Consider the following 20,902-nt stretch of genomic DNA (forward strand, 5'->3'; position numbering starts at 1 on the left):
GTCCAATTACTTAACTTAATCCCCAAAGCAAGACAAGAAGCCATTTGGGCAAACTCCAAACTCTGCATCTCCATGTCTGATGTCAAAGCAGTCCTCAGATCTCCAGCTCCTTTACCATCTTTGTTGACTGCAGCAAACTTCTTTCTCTTGGTCTGGTTCTATTCCCTATTAGCAGCTTTCCTTGGCAGGTATCCCATGGTTCTGGTACTGGCATCTTTTCTTCTTTTTTTTTAATTCGATATATTTTTTTATTTACATTTCAAATGATTTCCCCTTTTCTGGCTCCCCACTCCCTGAAAGTCCCATAAACCCTCTTCCCTCCCCCTGTTCCCCCATCCACCCCTTCCTAATTCCCTGTTCTGGTAATCCCCTATACTGCTGTGCTGAGTCTTTCCAGAACCAGGGGTCACTCCTCCATTCCTCTTGGACATCATTTAATATGTGGATTATGTCTTGTGTATTCCATGTTTCTAGGCTAATATCCACTTATCAGTGAGTGTATACCATGATTGATCTTTTGAGACTGGGTTACCTCACTTACTATGATGTTCTCCAGCTCCATTCTTTTGTCTAAGAATTTCATTAATTAATTGTTTCTGATGACTGAATAGTACTCTGTTGTGTAAATATACTACATTTTTTTGTATCCATTCCTCCGCTGAGGGACACCTGGGTTCTTTCCAGCTTCTGGCTATTACAAACAGGGCTGCTATGAAAATAGTGGAGCATGTGTTCTTATTGCATGCAGGGGAATCCTCTGGGTATATGCCCAGGAATGGTATAGCAGGGTCCTCCGGAAGTGTCATGCCCAGATTTCTGAGGAACCGCAAGACTGATTTGCAAAGTAGTTGTTCTATCTTGCAATCCCACCAGCAGTAGAGGAGTGTTCCTCTTTCTCCACATCCTCGCCAACACCTGCTGTCTCCTGAGTTTTTAACCTTAGCCATTCTGACTGGTATAAGGTGAAATCTCAGGGTTGTTTTGATTTGCATTTCCCTGATGACTAAGGATGTTGAACATTTCTTAAGGTGCTTCTCAGCCATCCGAACTTCTTCATGTGAAAATTCTTTGTTTAGCTTCATACCCCACTTTTTAATAGGGTTATTTGGTTCTCTGGGGTCTACTTTCTTGAGTTCTTTATTAGATATTAGCTCTCTGTTGGGTTTAGAGTTAGTGAAGATCCTTTCCCAATCTGTTGGTTGACATTTTGTCCTTTTGACAGTGTCCTTTTCCTTACAGAAACTTTGTAATTTTATAAGGTCCCATTTGTCAATTCTTGATCTTAGAGCATAAGCTATTGGTGATCTGTTCAGGAACTTTTCCCCTGTGCCCATGTCCTCAAGGGTCTTCCCCAGTTTCTATTCTATTAGTTTCAGTGTGTCAGGTTGTATGTGGAGGTCCTTGATCCACTTGGAATTGGCTTAGTACAAGGAGATAAGAATGGATCAATTTGCATTCTTCTGCATGCTGACCTCCAGTTGAACCAGCACCATTTGTTGAAAAGGCTATCTTTTTTTCCACTGGATGTTTTCAGCTCCTTTGTTGAAGATCAAGTGACAATAGGTGTGTGGGTTAATTTCTGGGTCTTCAATCGTATTCCATTGATCCACTTGCCTGACATTGTACCAATACCATGCAGTTTTTATCACTATTGCTTTGTAGTATTGCTTGAAGTCAGGGATACTGATTCCCCCAGAATTTCTTTTGTTGTTGAGAATAGTTTTAGATATCCTGGGTTTTTTGTTATTCCAGATAAATTTGAGAATTGCTCTTTCTAACTCTATGAAGAACTAAGTTGGGATTTTGATGGGGATTGCATTGAATCTGTAGACTGCTTTTGGCAAGATGGCCAATTTAACTATATTAATCCTGCCAATCCATGAGCATGGAAGATTTTTCCATTTTCTGAGGTCTTCTTCAATTTCCTTCTTCAGAGACCTGAAGTTCTTATCATATAGGTCTTTCACTTGTTTGGTTAGAGTCACCCCAAGATACTTTATGCTGTTTGTGACTATTGTGAAGGGTGTCGTTTCCCTAATTTCTTTCTCAGTCTGCTTATCCTTTGAGTATAGAAAGGCTACTGATTTCCTTGAGTTGATTTTGTAACCAGCCACTTTGCTGAAGTTGTTTATCAGCTGTAGGAGTTCTCTGGTAGAGTTTTTTGGGTCACTTAAGTATACTATCATATCATCTGCAAATAGTGATAGTTTGACTTCTTCCTTTCCAATTTGTATCCCTTTGACCTCCTTATGTTGTCTAATTGCTCTAGCTAGGACTTCAAGAACTATATTGAAAAGATATGGAGAGAGGGGGCAGCCTTGTCTAGTCCCTGATTTTAGTGGGATTGCTTCATGTTTCTCTCCATTTAGTTTGATGTTGGCTACTGGTATATTGCTTTTACTATGTTTAGATATGGGCCTTGTTCTTTCCAAGACTTTTAGCATGAAACGATGCTGAATTTTGTCAAATGCTTTTTCAGCATCTAATGAAATGATCATGTGGTTTTTTTCTTTGAATTTGTTTATGTAGTGGATAGCATTGATGAATTTTCGTATATTGAACCATCCCTGCATCCCTGGGATGAAGCCTACTTGATCATGGTGGATGATCATTTTGATGTGTTCTTGGATTTGGTGGGCAAGAATTTTATTGAGTATTTTTGCATTGATATTCATAAGGGATATTGGCCTGAAATTCTCTTTCTTTGTTGGATCTTTGTGTGGTTTTGGTATCAGTGTAATTGTGGCTTCATAGAACGAGTTGGGTAGTATTCCTTCTGTTTCTATTTGGTGGAATAGTTTGAAGAGTATTGGTGTTAAGTCTTCTTTTCAGGTCTGATAGAATTCTGCACTAAAACCATCTGGTCCTGTGCTTTTTTTTTTTGGTTGGAAGTCTTTCTATGACCCCTTCTATTTCTTTAGGGGTTATGGGTCTGTTCAGATGGTCTATCTGATCCTGATTTAATTTTGGTATTTGGTATCTGTCTAAGAAATTATCCATTTCCTCCAGATTCTCCAGTTGTGTTGAGTACAGGCTTTTGTAATAGGATCTGATAATTTTTTGAATTTCCTCACTTTCTGTTGTTATATGTCCCTTTTCATTTCTAATTTTGTTAAGTTGGATACTGTCTTTGTGCCCTTTGGTTAGTCTGGCTAAGGGTTTATCTATCTTGTTGATTTTTTTCAAAGATCCAGCTCCTGGTTTTGTTGATTGTTTGTATGGTTCTCTTAGTTTCTACTTGATTGATTTCAGCCCTGAGTTTGATGATTTCCTGTCTTCTTCTCCTCCTGGGTGAATTAGCTTCTTTTTGTTCCAGGGCTTTCAGTTGTGCCATTAAGCTTCTAGTGTATGCTCTCTCCAATTTCTTTTTGGAGGCACTCAAAGCTATGACTTTTCCTCTTAGCACTGTTTTCATTGTGTCCCATAAATTTGGGTATGTTGTGCCTTCATTTTCGTTAAATTCTAAAGTCTTTGATTTCTTTCTTTATTTCTTCCTTGACCAAGGTGTCATTGAGTAAAGTATTGTTCAGTTTCCATGTGTATGTGGGCTTTCTGTTGTTTTTGTTGCTATTGAAGACCACTTTTACTCCATAGTGATCTGATAGGAGGCATGGGATTATTTCGATCTTCTTATATTTGTTGAGGTCTGTTTTGTGACCAACTATATGGTCGATTTTGGAGAAGGTACCATGAGATGCTGAGAAACAGGTATATTCTTTTGCTTTGGGATGAAAAGTTCTATGTATATCTGTTAAATCCAATTGGTCGATTTTGATGAAGGTACCATGAGATGCTGAGAAACAGGTATATTCTTTTGCTTTGGGATGAAAAGTTCTATGTATATCTGTTAAATCCAATTGGTCCAAAGCTTCAATTAGTTTCACTGTCTCCCTGTTTAGTTTCTTTTTTCCTGATCGGTCCATTGAGGAGAGTGGGGTGTTGAAGTCACCCACAATTATTGTGTTAGGTGCAATGTGTGCTTTGAGCTTTAGTAAAGTTTTTTTTTTTTTATGAATGAGGGTACTCTTGCATTTGGAGCATAGATGTTCAGGATTGAGAGTTGTTCTTGGTGGATTTTTCCTTTGACCAGCAAGAAGTGTCTTTCTGTGTCTCTTTTGATGACATTAGGTTGAAAGTCAATTTTATCTGATATTAGAATGGCAACTCCGGCTTGTTTCCTGAGACCATTTGCTTGTAGAATTGTCTTCCAGCCTTTTACTCTAAGGTAATTTTTGTCTTTGACACTGAGGTGTGTTTCCTGTATGCAGCAAAATGCAGGGTCCTATTTACATATCCAGTCTGTTAGTCTATGTCTTTTTACTGGGGAATTGAGTCCATTGATGTTAAGCGATATTAAGGAGTAGTGATTATTGCTTTCTATCATTTTTGACGTTAATTTTATACTTGTGTGGTTATCTTCTTTTGGGTTTGATGAAAGAATATTATTATCCTGCTTTTTCCAGGGTATAGTTTCCATCCTTGTATTGGTGTTTTCCCCCTATTATCCTTTGTAGGGCTGGGTTTGTGGAAAGATATTGTGTAAATTTGGTTTTGTCATGGAATATCTTGGTTTCTCCATCTATAGTAATTGAGAGTTTCGCTGGGTATAGTAGTCTTGGCTGGCATTTGTGTTCTCTTAGAGTCTGCATGAGCTCTGCCCAGGATCTTCTAGCCTTCATGGTCTCTGGTGAGAAGTCTGATGTGATTCTGATAGGTCTTCCTTTATATGTTACTTGGCCTCTTTCTCTTACTGCCTTTAGTATTCTTTCTTTCTTTAGTACATTTGGGGTTTTGATTATTATGTGACAGGAGGTATTTCTGTTCTGGTCCAGTCTGTTTGGAGTTCTGTAGGCTTCTTGTATATTCATGGGCATCTCTCTCTTTAGGTTAGGGAAGTTTTCTTCCATAATTTTGTTGAAGATACTTGCTGGCCCTTTAAGTTGTAAATCTTCACTCTTATCAATGCTTATAATCCTTAGGTTTGGCTTTCTCATTGTGTCCTGGATTTCCTGGATGTTTTGGGTTACAAGCTTTTTGCATTTTACATTTTCTTTGACTACTGAGTCCATGGTTTCTATGGTATCTTCGGCATCTGAGATTCTTTCTTCTATCTCTTGTATTCTATTGTTGATATTTGCATCTAAGGCCCCTGATTTCTTCCCAAGGTTTTCTATCTCCAAAGTTGTCTCCCTTTGTGATTTCTTAGTTGTTTCTACTTCTGTTTTTAGATCCAGGATGGTTTTGCTCAGTTCCATCATTTGTTTGTTTGTGTTTTCCTGTAATTCTTTAAGAGATTTTTGTGTTTCCTCTTTCATGACTTCTGTCTATTGATCAAATTTCTCCTGTATTTCTTTAAGTGATTTTTGCATTTACTCCTTATTGGCTACTATCTTTTGACCCATATTCTTCTGAATTTCTTTAAGTGATTTTTGTGTTTCCCTTGTAAGGACTTCTAGCTTTTGATAATTTTTCTCCTGAATTTCTTTAAGAGATTTATTTATGTCTTTCATGTGTTCCTCTAACAGCATCATGACCAGTGATTTTAAATATAATTCTTGTTTTTCTGGTGTGCTGGGGTATCCAGGACTTGCTGTTGTTGGAGAATTCGGTTCAGATGCTGCCATAATGTCTTGGTTTCTGTTAGTAAAGTTCCTTTTTTTGTTGTTGTTGTTGTTTTTTTTTTTTTTCCCACACATGTACTTTTAGCAACAGTTGAATTCCTCTTTGGGGTAAAGTAAGCTTAGGTTTGTAAGAACTCGGGCTGTACTCTGGCTACTTTTCGGAATTCTTTAGTGTGGGTTTTGGGGCACTGCATCTCACACCAGCTGATGGGAACCATTTGGACACCCGACTCACTGTGGGCCACCACAACTCCTAACTCATTCTCAGCAGTAGTCAGCAGGTAATTGGACTGTGTGTCACCTAGGGAGATAACTTTGGCCAAAACTATGTCACCTGGCTGGAAGCTCTTGTAAATTTCTACCTTGTCTTTTTCAGTTGCCCGGATATCTTCCTTGCGGATGGTTCCTCGGAAAGCATTCTTGAGCGGTGTGGATCCCACATACAGGATGTGTACTTTGGCAAAATGTGAGTTGATGCTAGAGACCTTACAAGTGACATCAGCTCCCACATCTGGAAGTAACTGGGACTCTGTTTTTCTCATTACTGACACCACAGGAAGCGGGGATGCAGTACCTCACTGGTGGTGCCATGCTTGCCACTATCCACAACCCGGATGTTAGTAAAGGTCCTATGTTTGCCTTTAGCAGTCATCTAGTTCTCACTGGTGTTAGATGGTCTTGTTGTTGGCTGGTGCTTCAACCTCCTGTGGACCTTTAAGGCTATTTCTGTGAAACTTGATGCCTGGGTTTCCTCTGGCCCAGATTGTTGAAGTGCTACCTTCCTCTTTTGTGCTGTTGGAACCCTGCTGAATCTTGCCCCAAGCAATGTTATACTTGGGTTGCCTCAGTGAACCAGGTGCTCCCTCACTGCTCTGTTATGGAGCTAAGATAGCAGGTGGAGAGTCACTCCCTCTGCTGATCCCCACATAGGACACAGGCCCCATGACGACAGGCTGGCTGGCAGATGAACCGCCGATGTGCTTAGGTCCTGGGCACAGGCAGACCCCCGGCGGTTTGCACCCCCAGAGATCTTAAACTCAGGGTATTTTAATACCTGGGGCTGCTTTTCTGCCCAGGCAGGCAGGGAAGATGGCAGCGGGGAGTCACCCCCTCTGCTGATCTCCATAGGAAACAGACCCCATGTCAGGCTGGCTGGCAGATGAACTACCTATGTGCTCAGGTCCTGGGCACAGGCAGAATCCTGGCGGTTTGTGACCCCAGAGCTCTTAAACTCAGGATATCTCAGTACCTGGTGTTGCTTTTCTGCCCCGGCATGCAGGGAAGATTGGTTCTGACATATTTAACACCTTGGGGTCTCCAAATCAACTTCAATTTCACAACTTGAAGATTGGAACTTCCTGTTCCAATATCTAGGATCCATATATGATCTTCTGGGCTTCTCCAAAGGACTTTCATCACTTCTCCAGCTCTGCCCAATGTAGCATTCTAGACTCTGGTTGACTCCACTCCACTGCTGCTGATGTTTGTGGTCATTCCATGGTACTGGCAACTCTCTAATATGCTGGAGTCTTTTGCTACAACTAGGCTTCATCAATAGCTTCTTATAGGCTCTCTTCATGGTGCCAAACCTCAAGTTCTTTGCATGAGCCCTTCAGAACTGGGCTATCAACTACAACTGAGGCTGCACTTTTATCAATGGCCTTCCATGTGCTCTCACAGTGCCGAGCCTCATACACAGTTATGGCATCACTTCCTTTAAAGATTGTAAAGTTTAAAGAATGTTTGTGTTGTTTTGTGTGATATTTCTCCGGAGTTGAAATTTCTGTTGCTCTTGTATAGCTAGCTGTTTCTGTGTCATCCAATAGGTTGACAGTACTCAGCTGCTCTTCATGACCATACATTTTATGTTTTTCCTTTCTCAGCTTGCTATACTTGTTCAAATGCTCTTCATGAGACTTAATCAGAGAACAAAGACTCTGTTGAGCTTTTTTTTTTTTACGACTTTCTTTGTCAATGCAATTAATATAAATCTCTTTAACTTAGCCTCAGATAGACTTTTCAGACAAGAGCACAAAAGCAGCCACATTCTTAGACAAAATATCACAAGAACAGTCTCTCAGCCACATATTAAAATTCTTCTCCTCTGAAACCTATAGAACCAGGCTTTTTCCCTTCCCTTCCCTCCCCTCCCCTCCCCTCCCCTTCCCTTCCTTTCCCTTTCCTATCCTACCTTACCTCAGTTGAGAAAATATTTCCACCGAACTAGCCCGTAGGCAAGTCTGTAGGACATTTTCTCCATTCTTGATCAATGTGGGAGGGCCTAGCCCAACATCAGCAGTATCATCCCTGGGCAAGGTGGTCCTGGGTTGTATAAGAAATTATGGTGAGGGGGTCATGGGGAGCAAGCCAGTGAGCAGTGCCCCCCCCATGGGTTCTGCTTCAGTTCCTGCCTTGATTTCCTGCTATGACTTCCTGTCATTGGTATATTATAACCTTAAGCCAAAAGAAACCCTTTCCTCTGAAAATTACTTTTCATAATCGTGTTCATCACAGCAAAAGAAACCTAAGTAGGATGCAAGGACACCACCCTACACCTTTTTCAAGATTCCTGTTTTACAAAGTTTTTAACACATGTAAACATTTCAATTCTGTTCTATTTGGAGAAAAGAAATTGTGGGTTTTAGCATAAATCCATTATTGAGAATAGCAGTCCTGACTGAGAATTATTGTCTTGGGTTACAAGTAGTATAGGTGTTGCCTTTGTTAGTACAACTACATGATGCCTGTGTGTTTTTAAGTCAGCATAACATTATTTTGTAAAACAATTAGAGAGGATCACACCAGGAAACCTCTGGTAGAAGCCCTCTGCTTTCTGTCTCTGGCTTGGAACCACTCTCTGCCACTGTACACCATATCCAAGTGACTCATAGAGGTAGCTAAACAATCAGGAGTGCAGAGAGGCCAGACAGCACAGGTAGGACCACCCCTGCTGCTCAGAGGAAACAGCCAGAAACCATGAGGACACAAGAGCCTAGGAGCAGCCTGGGACAGGAGTCTTCTGATTTCTGCCTGCACCCAGAACTGATCCTGGGCCACAGAGCTACATACCCAAATACAACCACAAGAGAGTGGGTCTCGCAGGAGTACCTACATACCTGTGTACACATACACAGAGAGAACGGGTCTCCCAGGAGCATAGATACATAGCCTTGCATGACAGATAAGCCACAGTCAGAGACAGCAATATGAGCTAACACCAGAGATAACCAGATGGCAAAAGGCAAATGCAAGAACATTACCAACAGAAACCAAGGCAACATGGTACCATCTGAACCAAGTTCTCTGACAACAGTAAGTCCTGGATACCCCAACACACCAGAAAAGCAAGATATGGATTTAAAATCACATCTCATGATGCTGATAGAGACATAAATAACTCCCTTAAAGAAGTAGAGGAGAACAGTAGAGGAGTCAGCAGGTAGAAGAACTTAAAAAGGAAACACAAAAATCCCTTAAAGAAATACAGGAGAACATGAGTCAACAGGTAGAAGCCCTTAAAGTGGAAACACAAAAATCCTGAAAGAATTTCAGGAAAACACAAACAAACAAGTGAAGGAACTGAACAAAACCATCCAGGATCTAAAAATGGAAGTAGAAACAACTAAGAAATCACAAAGGGAGACAACTCTGGAGATAGAAAACTTTGGAAAGATCAGAAGTCATTGATTCAAACATCAACAACAGAATACAAGAGATAGAAGAAAGAATCTCAGGTGCTGAAGATACCATAGAAAACATTGACTCAACAGTCAAAGAAAATGCAAAATGCAAAAAGCTTGTAACCCAAAACATCCAGGAAATCCAGGACACAATGAAAAGACCAAACCTAAGGATAATAGGTATAAAAGAGATCAAAGATTGACAACTTAAAGGTTCACTAATATCTTCAACAAAATTATAGAAGAAAACTTCCCTAATCTAAAAAGAGAGATGCCCATGAACATACAAGAAGCCTACAGAACTCCAAACAGACTGGACCAGAACAGAAATTCCTCCATATAATAATCAAAACACCAAATGTACTAAACAAAGAAAGAATATTAAAAGCAGTAAGAGAAAAAGGCCAAGTAACATATAATGGCAGACCTATTAGAATTACACCAGACTTCTCACCAGAGACCATGAAAGCAAGATGATCCTAGGCAGATCTCATACAGATCCTAAGAGAACACAAATGCCAGCCCAGACTACTATACCCAGGGAAACTCTCAATTACTATAGATGGAGAAACCAAGATATTCCATGACAAAACCAAATTTACACACTATCTTTCCACAAATCCAGCCCTACAAAGGATAATAGATGGAAAATGCCAATATAAGGAGGGTAATTACACCCTAGAAAAAGCAAGATAGTAATCTTCTTTCAACAAACCTAAAAGAAGATAATCACACAAACTTGAAAATAACATCAAAAATGACAGGAAGCAACAATCACTATTCCTTAATATCTCTTAACATCAATGGACTCAATTCCCCAATAAAAAGACATAGACTAAGAGACTGGATATGTAAACAGGATTTTGTGCATACAGGAAACATACCTCAGTGTCAAAGACAAACACTACCTAAGAGTAAAAGGCTGGAAAACAATTTTCCAAGCTATTGGTCTCAGGAAACAAGCTGGAGTAGCCATTCTTTTTTTTTTTTTTTTTAACTTCATTTTTGTATTATTATTTTCTATATTCTTTGTTTATATTCCAAATGATTTTCCCTTTCCTGGTTCCACCCTCCCCATAAGTCCCATAAGCCCTCTTCCCTCCGCCCATTCTCCTATCAACTCCCTCCTACTTCTCTGTCCTGGTACTCCCCCACAATGCTGGATCAAACCTTTCCAGGACCAGGGACCTCTCCTTCCTTCTTGGGAATCATTTGATATGTGAATTGTGTCTTGGGTATTCAGAGCTTCAGGGATAATTAATATCTACTTATCAGTGATTGCATTCCATGTGTATTCTTTTGTGATTGGGTTGCCTCACTTAGGATGATATTTTCCAGTTCCAACCATTTGCCTAAGAATTTCATGAATTCATTGTTTTTAATTGCCGAGTAGTATTCCGTTGTGTAAATATACCATATTTTCTGTATCCATTCCTCCACTGAGGGACATCTGAGTTCTTTCCAGCTTCTGGCTATTATAAATAGGGCTGCTATGAACATAGTAGAGCGTGTATCCTTATTACATGCTGGGAAATCCTCTGGGTATATGTCCAAGAGTGGTATAGTGGGCTCCTCCAGTAGTATAATGTCCAGTTTTCTGAGGAACCACCAGACTGATTTCCAGAGTGGTTGTACCAGCTTGCAACCCTACCAGCAGTGGAGGAGTGTTCCTTTTTCTCCACATCCTCGCCAACACCTGCTGTCTCCTGAGTTTTTAATCTTAGCCATTCTGACTGGTGTGAGGTGAAATCTCAGGGTTGGTTTGATTTGCATTTCCCTAATGATTAATAATATTGAACATTTCTTAAGGTGCTTTTCAGCCATTCGAAAATCTTCAGGTGAAAATTTAATATTTAGTTTGATGTTGGCTAATGGTTTGCTGTATACTTCTTTTACTATGCTTAGGTATGGGCCTTGAATTCCTGATCTCTCCAAGACTATTAACATGAAAGGATGCTGAATTTTGTCAAGTGCTTTTTCACCATCTTATTAAATGACCATGTGGTTTTATTTCTTTGAGTTTGTTTATGTAGTGGATTACATTGATGAATTTCCATATATTGAACCATCTCTTCATCCCTGGGATGAAGCCTACTTGACTGTGGTGATTGATCGTTTTGATGTGTTCTTGGATTCGGTGAGCAAGAATTTTATTGAGTATTTTTGCATCAATATTCATAAGGGAAATTCATCTAAAGTTCTCGTTCTTTGTTGGATCTTTGTGTGGTTTTGGTATCAGCGTAATTGTGGCTTCATAGAACAAGTGGGTGGTCTTTCTGTTTTTGTTTTGTGGAATAGTTTGAAGAGTATTGGTGTTAGGTCTTCTTTGATGGTCTGATAGAATTTTGCACTAAAACCATTTGGTCCTGTGCTTTTTTTTTGGTTCGGAAACTTTCAATGACCACCTCTATTTCTTTAGGGGTTACAGGACTGTTTAGATGATCTGATCCTGATTTAACTTTGGTCTTTGTTATCTGTCTAGGAAACTGTCCATTTCATTCAGATTTTCCAGTTATGTTGAGTAAAGTTTTTTGTAGTAGGATCTGATAATTTTTTTGAATTTACTCAGTTTCTGTTGTTATATTTCCCTTTTCATTTCTGATTTTGTTAATTTGGATACTGTCTTTGTGCCCTCTGGTTAGTCTGACTAAAGGTTTATCTATCTTGTTGATTTTCTCAAAGAACCAGCTCCTGGTTTTGTTGATTCTTTGTATAGTTCTTTTTGTTTCAACTTGATTGATTTCAGCCCTGAGCTTGATGATTTCCTGTCTTCTACTCCTCTTGGGTGTATTAGCTTCTTTCTGTTCTAGAGCTTTCTGGTGTGCTGTTAAGCTGCTAGTGTATGTTCTCTCTAGTTTCTTTTTGGAGGCACTCAGAGATATGAGTTTTCCTATTAGCACTGCTTTCTTTGTATCCCATGAGTTTGGGTATGCTGTGCCTTCATTTTCATTAAATTCTAGAAAGTCTTTGATTTTTTTCCTTATTTCTTCCTTGACCAGGGTATCATTGAGTAGAGCATTGTTCAGCTTCCATGTGTATGTTGTCTTTCTGTTGTTTTTGCTGCTATTGAAGACCACCCTTACTCCATAGTGATCTGATAAGAGGCATGGGATTAGTTTGATCTTCTGATATTTGTTATGGTCTGTTTTGTGACCACAAAAATTGTTTTGTGGTCAATTTTTTGAAGAAGGTACCATGAGATGCTGAAAAGAAGATATATTTTTTAGATTTAGGATGAAATGTTCTATAGATATCTATTCAATCCATTTGGTCCAACACTTCTGTTAGTTTTACTGTGTCTCGGTTTAGTTTGTGTTTCCCTAATATGTCCATTGAGAAGAGTGGGGTGTTGAAGTCATCCACAGTTATTGTGTGGAGTGCGATGTGTGCTTTAAGTGTAGGTAAGGTTTCTTTTATGAATGAGGGTGCCCGTGTAGTTGGAGCATAGATGGATAGTTTTCCTCCTTTTGTTGGTATTTTCCATTCATTATCCTTTGAAGGACTGGATTTGTGGAAAGATGCCGTGTGAATTTGTTTTTGTCACTAAATACCTTGGTTTCTCCATCTATGGTAATTGAGAGATTTGCTAGATTAAGCAGTCTGGGTTGGCATTTGTGTTCCTTAGGGTCTGTATGACATCTGCCCAGGCTCTTCTGGCTTTCATAGTCTCTGGTGAGAAGTCTGGTATAATTCTGATAGGTCTACCTTTATATCTTACTTGACCTTTTTCCCTTACTGCTTTTAATATTCTTTCTTTGTTTAGTATATTTGGTGTTTTAAATATGGTGGTGATGGGAGGAATTTCTTTTCTGGTCAAATTTATTATTTGGAGTTCCTAGGGCTTCTCGTATGTTCATGTGCATCTCTTTCTTTAGGTTAGGGAAGTTTTCTTCTTTAATTTTGTTGAAGACATTTACTGACCCTTTAAGTTGGAAATCTTCACTCTCTTCTATACCTATAATTCTTAGGTTTGGTCTTCTCATTTTGTCGTGAATTTTCTGTATGTTTTGGGTTAGGAGCTTTTTACAGTTTTCATTTTCTTTGACTGTTGTATCAATGCTTTCTATGGTATCTTTTGCATCTGAGATTTTCTCTTCTATCTCTTGTATTCTATTGTTGATGCTTGGATCCATGACTCCTGAATTCTTTCCTAGGTTTTCTATCTCCAGAGTTGCTTCCCTTTGTGATTTCTTTATTGTTTCTACCTCCATCTTTAGATCCTGGATGGCTTTGTTCAATTTCTTCACCTGTTTTGTTGTGTTTTCCCTTTGTTCTACAAGGGCTTCTCCTTGTTTACTTGTATTCTCTTGTATTTCTTTAAGGGAGTTATTTATGTTCTTCTTGAAGCCCTCCATCAGCATCATGACCTGTGATTTTTTAAATCCAAATCTTGCTTTTCTGGTGTGTTGGGGTATCCAGGACTTAGTGTTTTGGGAGAACTGGGTTCTGATGGTGCCACATTTCCTTGATTTCATTTTGCCTTTTGCCATCTGGTTATCTGTGGTGTTAGTTGGTCCTGCTGTCACTGGCTGGTGCTTGTCCCTTCTGTGTGCCTGCAAGCCTATCTCAGCACCCCTGGGTGACTGGCTTTCCCCTGGCCCAGATTGCTATGTGGTTGGGCCCTGGAAGACCGAGTCCCAAATGATCTTACACTTGGGTGTTCTCTGCATTCCTGGCTGCAACAGCCTGCTCAGCCGCAGGAGAGAAGATATTGGCCTTGCCTCTAATTGGGGGACTCAATGCAGAGTAGATATCCCCTAGCAGACTAGGTGCACAGATGCTGGGTACAGGTGGGACCCTGGTGGGCCATGTCCCAAGTGCATTTCTACTTGGGTGATTCCTGCATACCTGTCTGTTCCTCTACACAGTCACAGTAGCAAAGATGGTGGTGCCTCACCTCTAAATGCGGGACTCCCTCTAACCCCCTCCCTGCAGGGCAGATGACCCCTGCAGGGTAGGTGCCCAGTTGGATGTGGTTCTGTCGAGCTCCTGGGTGCAGGTGGAGTCCTGGGGAGGTGTGTCCTAAGCCATCTTCTACTTGGGTGATTCCTGCATACCTGTCTGCCCCTCTACACGGTTACAGGAGCAAAGACCTAGGTTGTTTTCAATACCTACTTTAAATATGTGTTCTCAAAAGCTTCAATCCCCTTCTAGCCAACTGTCCAAAGGTAGGGGGAAAAGATAATAAATAGGACAACGTGCTGTGGGCCTGTTTAGAAGTAGTTCTTTGGGGATGATTTCAGTCTCCATTGTCAAGAGACCAGCAGTCCAGTTCAATAGTGTCAGGATAGCAAATATGAGTCAGCAGTGGTGGCATGGTTCACCAGAAACAGCCAGCCTCTGCTGAATTGGCACGAGTCATCAGAAACAATCAGAACCAGCTGGGAAGCCAGGAGTTCTCTGCTGTGCCTCTTTGAATGAAGTGAAGGTCAGTGAAGACAAGAGATCAATGAAGCATTGCAAAGCTAGCTATGCAAGCAGGTAATGTTGCTGTCCATTGAGTTCTATTTATACTCTTTCCCAATACCATCTGTCCTCCCACAGGTCTTGCCTCAGCAAAACACCATGTGAGTCTGCATCAAATGACATCCAGAAATTTCCACTTCAAGGGTGAACTGGCTTTGATCCAAGGTTGATTCAGTTGATCTGCCTGGTCAGGCAGGTGGTACATTCCTCTTTCATGGGTCTTTGTGGCCCCTTTGTAAGACCTTCCTGACAGGAAAGAGGAAGACAGCTTTTTAGTCAAGGCTACATGAATATTTTCTTCTAGAACCTTCACACAAGCTCAGATGTTGCGGGAAATGTTGAAAAAAAAAAAAAAAAGACTAGGCATCTTTCCAAGCTTGTGCCTGTTCCCCAGCAGCCTGATGGCCATGCACTGGTGAGCAATGGCCAACCTGTTTTTATCTCATGGAGACTCTGGCTCAGAACTCCACAATCTCTCCACCCAGCTCACTAGGTCCCCACTGGCAAGTTGCTACCACACCAACCCCCATGCTTCAAATCCCCCATGGCCGTTGTGGTGCACATTTGGCAAACCCATACTTTGTTGCCTGTACCTTTCTCTTTTGAACCCAGATGAGCCATTGCATGAAGGAAAACACAACACAAACTTAGTTCAGAAACAATGGTAACTCAGTCTCTGGGAGCAACAACTAAAACCTAATCTTGTAAGCTTTATTAAAATCTGATTCCTCTGGTGGCAAATCTTTGTGAATCTGCCACGATACTGGGAAACTCTAGCAGCTACATCTTACTCCTTTGCTGTCCCTGTTCCAAAAGCACCTGACTCTCTCCTGCTTCCTCGCTTCCTCCATCCAACCCGGAAGTCCTGCCTTCTCAACCAGTGATTGGCTCCTTTATTCATTAGGGGATTGGTTCACAAGAACAGCACTAGGCTCATCCACAATACTCAGGGACTCAGGGATTGAGAACAGTGAACAGCCTTGCATTCTCAGGGTACAGCCATGGGATTGTTGTGAAAGATTGATAGAAACATTCATGTTAAGTGCTTATTATTATATCTGCTACAACAAGTACTCTACAAAGTTAGCTCCTACTACTATCATACATTTATTAATGAGAAAAGAGGCCAGAGGCCACACATTTGATACAGAGCAAGGTGCAAAGTGAGAAGAGTGAGTTATGGAAGAGCCAGGCTGACTCCATGACAGAATGCAAAATGGCAGCTTGGGAGACTAGGCCTACGTATCTGTTTCCCAGAACTGGAAAAGTCTAAAACAAGTCAATTCCACCCCTCATGGGCAGCCAATCAGGAAGCTGCCCTACTACCTACCCTGAGGCAACCTTATCTGCAGCTATCCAGGAGCTGTTGAAGCTGCCACTAGCTTGAGCTAAGTATAGTTAATTAGCAAAAGTTCCCCAAATCCTCCACACCCTTAACCGATCACAAAGGAACCCGTACCGATAGAGATAGAGTCAACCAACTAAAGGAAAGAATATAGTTATATTAGTTGAGAGAGGTCAAAATAAGGGAGACCTCCAAAAGACTAGATTCTAAAATATTAAATGAAAAAACTGTCTTTGTGATACTAAAATCTTGTTTTGAGATTTACATTACAGAAAATAGCACTCCTCTTCATATCAACATCCATGTTCAGATTGAAGAAACGGTCTTTCTAGAGAATATAAAAATGGTCAGATTTAAAACGGGGAGAAAATAAAATTAATTTCATTTGATAAAAATCTTTATAATTGTTATTAAGTTCAAGGCATAAGTTCTTATTTGATACAGGTTTTATTTTGATACAAAATCAAGGTTTTCATTGATATAAATACTAAATTTGAAAGTACAGGATTTACAACCAGTTCTTTGTTATTATTACTGAGCTGAGATGTTTAAGCCTGTGAGTTTAGGGCCAAATAAAAGTTTAAGGTTCTAAGTTTATTGTTAGGGTGTTTTCTAGGTTTTAATCAGAAATAGCTAAAGATAGTTTAACAGACAACAGTCCATATTACTTTACATAGATAGCTGGTTTTCAAAAATGTCAAAAATCCATGGAATATAATGTTTAAGTCTTAAAAGCTATGTTAAGCTTTCTATATATTTTTAGTTAATATTGGTCACTCTTAGATTTCTGATGGTATTGAAGACTGTTAGTCTCACAGACAGCCCAAGCTGTTTAATCCTGAGAAAGCTGATATAAATTTACATAAATGATTTTCAGGTAACATAAAATTTAAAGCCAGGACATGAGTCAATTCTTACAATGTTAATTTTTAAGTGTTAATTCTGACAGTCTTTTAAGATAATACAGATAAAAAGGTTTAGTTTAATTGACAGGGATGATAAACTATTATGTCTATCTCATAGTTTATAATTTACAAAATGGTAATAATTATGCTCAATTGATATTTAGAGAGGACTACAGAGTGGAGCAGGAGAGGACCTGAGACCACCTATCCTGATACCATGGTAGCTTTCTCACTAAGGGAATATTTCCCAAGAGACTAATTAATCTCTTTGAGACTGTTTTATTTGTAATACAGGAAGACAAGAAGATTACCCCCTCAGACAAAAGGTAAGAGGCATCTGATAGACCAACACCAGACTCCATTGGCAGGTCTCGAGGGCATGGCAGCCCACAAATTTGAACAAGGTATATAAGGTTTAGCAGGGACCAGATGAGTCACCTGCAGCTTTTCTAGAGCAGCTTATAGAGGCATTCTGTCCGTATACATGCTATGAATCCGGGGCAAGGACTATAAAGCTATTATATTATGACAATGGCTTTTATAGACGGGGCTAATAGAGATATCAGGAAAAAGCTTCAGAAGCTAGAGGGATTTGGTGCAGGTTGCTGAGGGCGTAGTGAAGGGATAGAACCTTTAGAAGATGGTCTTTGAAGATAGAGTCTAGTAAAAGTGGGGACACGTGACAAGCAGTTTGGAGGCAAATAAAAGAGCTAGTTTGCTCCTTCAGCTATGTTTCCTTGCCTTAGAAATAAAAAGTCTATAGAAAGATTTAGTACAGTTTGCTGAGACAGGGAGACAGAGAAAGAGAAGGAACGGAGGAAAAAAGAAAGAAAGAAAATGACAGAGAAAAAAGCTACAGAGGATCCTGGACTATAATAGTTAGAAAAAGCAGAAAAGGGAGACAGAAAAGGACCAGTGTGCATACTATAAGGAGAGAGGCCACTGAGCCAGAGTGTGTCCTAAGAGATAGAAGCCGGGCGCAGGAATTCCCAGGTCTTGAGAAAAGTGCACCCAAATGGTAAACCCAGGTGTTAGCCTTGGGTGAAGACAATGACTAGGGGAGGTAGGGTTTTCTGATCACCTTCCCCAACCCAGGAAAACTGTGAAAATAAAAGAGAAACCCATTCAGTTCTTGGTGGACACACGGGTTCAACACTAGGTCTTTCAAGCCAATGGCGCTGTTTCCAAGAAAAGATCTTGGGTCCAAGAAGCCACTGGCACCAAAATGTATTCATGGACTACCCGAAGAACAGTGGACCCAGGGATGGGATGGGTAGTCCATTCTTTTAGGGTCACCCCAGACTGTTCCTACTCTCTATTGGAGTGAGGCATACTCTCCAAAATGGGGAGGGGGGCAGATATGCTTCCAAGGGGCTGCAACTAACTGGCCCAAAAAGAGAGACTGACCCCTGCTGAAAGTTGCTACAGACCGGAGCAGTTTTCTCCATGATGGAAGCAGGTGCTGCAATGGTGGATGGCACAAATGTTATCTGGGTAGAAGAATCTTTACCCCCTGACATGTCAACGCAGAAAGTAGAGTTCGTTGCCCTCACCAAGACCTTGGAATTTGGAACCAACAAGAAAATCAACATCCACACGGATAACAGGTATGCCTTTGCCACAGCCCACATTCACAGGGATATATGCCAAGAGGACTGCTCACATCAGAGGAAACCAACAGGAAGTCTTGGACTTTTTAGATGTCCTAATGAGGCCAGCCATTGTGAGTATTCACTGCCCAGGACGTCCAAAGGGAAAAGACTAAATGGGCAATAACCAGGCAGAGCAAATGGCTCCAGGAATGGATATGCAGGAGCGTATACTAGTTATGGGTCTATAAGAGACAGCCACTGGAAAATGGAACAAAATTAAGAAAGAGCCTCACTTAAAAAAGTCTGAGATTGCTAACCACCCTACCAACTATTGCCAAGAGGAGGTGCACACAAGAAGTGAGAACTATACTCCCCAGAAAGTAAGCCAAAAACTAGGCCAAATGCACAGATAGACTCATTTAGGGGATTAAAAACCTTGTCCTGGCAGTTAAGGGACCAAATGTATATATTTATGACTCAGGTTTTAGGCTAGAGAGATAATAGTACAATGTAAGATATGCCAGCAAGTAAATACTTATGCAGTAAAGAGTAAACAGGGCAAAAGACCTAAAAGAGAACAATTGCCAAGGTTAGAAAAAATTTTCCCGAGTTTCAGAGTGCCCAAGGTAATTAGATCAGATAATGGTTCTGTTTTTGTTTCTAAGGTAAGTCAGACATTGACAGAGATATTGGGGACTAATTAGAAACATTATTGGACATACTGTCCCCAGGGCTCAAGACAGGTTGAGAAAGTAAACAAAATCCTATTTGAGACCTTAACTAAATTGACCTTGGAGACTGGCTCAGGCTGGGTGGTGACAGTTTCTGAACAGCCCCTACCATTTTAACCTGACCCCCCCTGGAGATCCTCTTTGATACCCCAACTCCTTTGGTGTCCACTGGGCCCTCCCAGGAGGTGTCCCACAATATGAGATTTGCCTTAAATGTTCCAGGCATGCCAGAGACTCTTCACTGCTTCCAGATAGGTGACTGGATCTGTATAAGAAGGCTTCAGGAACAGTTGCTGAAACCCTGATGAAAAAACCCTCACCAAATTGACCATAGAGACTGGTGTTAATAATTCGATAGCTCTCCTACCCTTTGTGCTCTTCAGGCTTTTGTTCTCTAGGCTCAAGGCGCCCGAGTGGATGAGGCAGTGAGCATAGAAGCAGCACCCAGAAGCCTACTCAGGAGGAGACTTGGAAGTCCTACACCATTTCCAAGTTGGAGATCAGTCTATGTTAGACGCCACTGTGCAGAATACCTTGAGACTTGGTGAAAAGGCCCTTATCTTGTACTCTTGACCACCCTGCTTTCTGCTTTGATGAGATCCTTTGTAATTTTACTCCTTTTGCTTACAATTGGAACCTTTATAATTAACCAGTTAATAGTTTTTATTAGAAAATATATAAGTGCTGTGCAGATTCTTATGCTATGCCAACAATATCAGAGATTAGGGCAAGACAATCCAAAATATATAAAGTCGGAGATTTAATTCTATAGTTCTAAGATTAGAACTCCTAACAAAAAAAGAAGAGGGGAAATGAAGGGAGTTGGGACTTTTCAGAATCCATAGTTGAGGCAGCAAGCAGACTAGAGCCAGGGCACGCCGGACAAGCTTGAAGCAAGGTTGTGGTTGAGCCATTCCACAAACAGACCGGCCATAAAAGATAAGGGGCATGCCTGGGAAAACTCCTGTGGGTCAGACACCATCTGGACTGGAGTCTCCTATCCCTTGGATGCAGTTTACTAATGTCAAAGTGACCTTCCTGCTAACAAAATAAACCGCCCTCCTACATTGCTGATGGCCCGATCTGCACATATGCCAAAAAAAACCCACCCTGCACGCCAGAATCCCCCGCCAATGTTTGAATCAGCAAATCATGTGTAACCGCGCCAACCCCCCTGACTTTTCCTATATAAACCCCTACTTTTGGGCCTCAGGATCGACTACTCTGTCTCCTGTGTGAGATATGTGTCGATCCAGAGCTCTGATAATAAACTACCTCATGCATTTGCATCAAGTCGGTCTCTCTTGTTTCCTTGGGTGTACGCTATCCCGAGAATGGAGTGGGGGTCTCCCCAAAAGGAGGTCCTACAGTGCAAGCTCTGGGAATCCAAACTCCACTCCCCACACTGTACAGCAAATGCTTTATCCACAGGGTCATCTTCCCATCTAGCATTAGTTTCCAAGTTACCCCCCAACAAAATCCAAGCCTAGCTCTAGTTTCTAGGCTAATCCCAATACAGTTTTAATAATCTATAGTCCTAGATAAGACAAACGTGCCATTCT

General features: G+C 40.7%; 1 protein-coding gene across 1 annotated transcript; it reads right to left on the reverse strand.

The window, feature by feature from the left end:
* Positions 1-5,680: 5,680 nt before the first annotated feature.
* Positions 5,681-6,200, reverse strand: LOC127679821 (exosome complex component CSL4-like). Its single transcript, XM_052175430.1, has one exon. It carries the CDS (start codon positions 6,161-6,163, stop codon positions 5,741-5,743), a length of 423 nt encoding a protein of 140 aa, XP_052031390.1. The 5' UTR covers positions 6,164-6,200; the 3' UTR covers positions 5,681-5,740.
* Positions 6,201-20,902: the final 14,702 nt, after the last annotated feature.

This window comes from Apodemus sylvaticus, chromosome 3 (genome assembly GCF_947179515.1).
Source record: "Apodemus sylvaticus chromosome 3, mApoSyl1.1, whole genome shotgun sequence".
In the NCBI taxonomy this organism is placed as follows: domain Eukaryota; kingdom Metazoa; phylum Chordata; class Mammalia; order Rodentia; family Muridae; genus Apodemus; species Apodemus sylvaticus.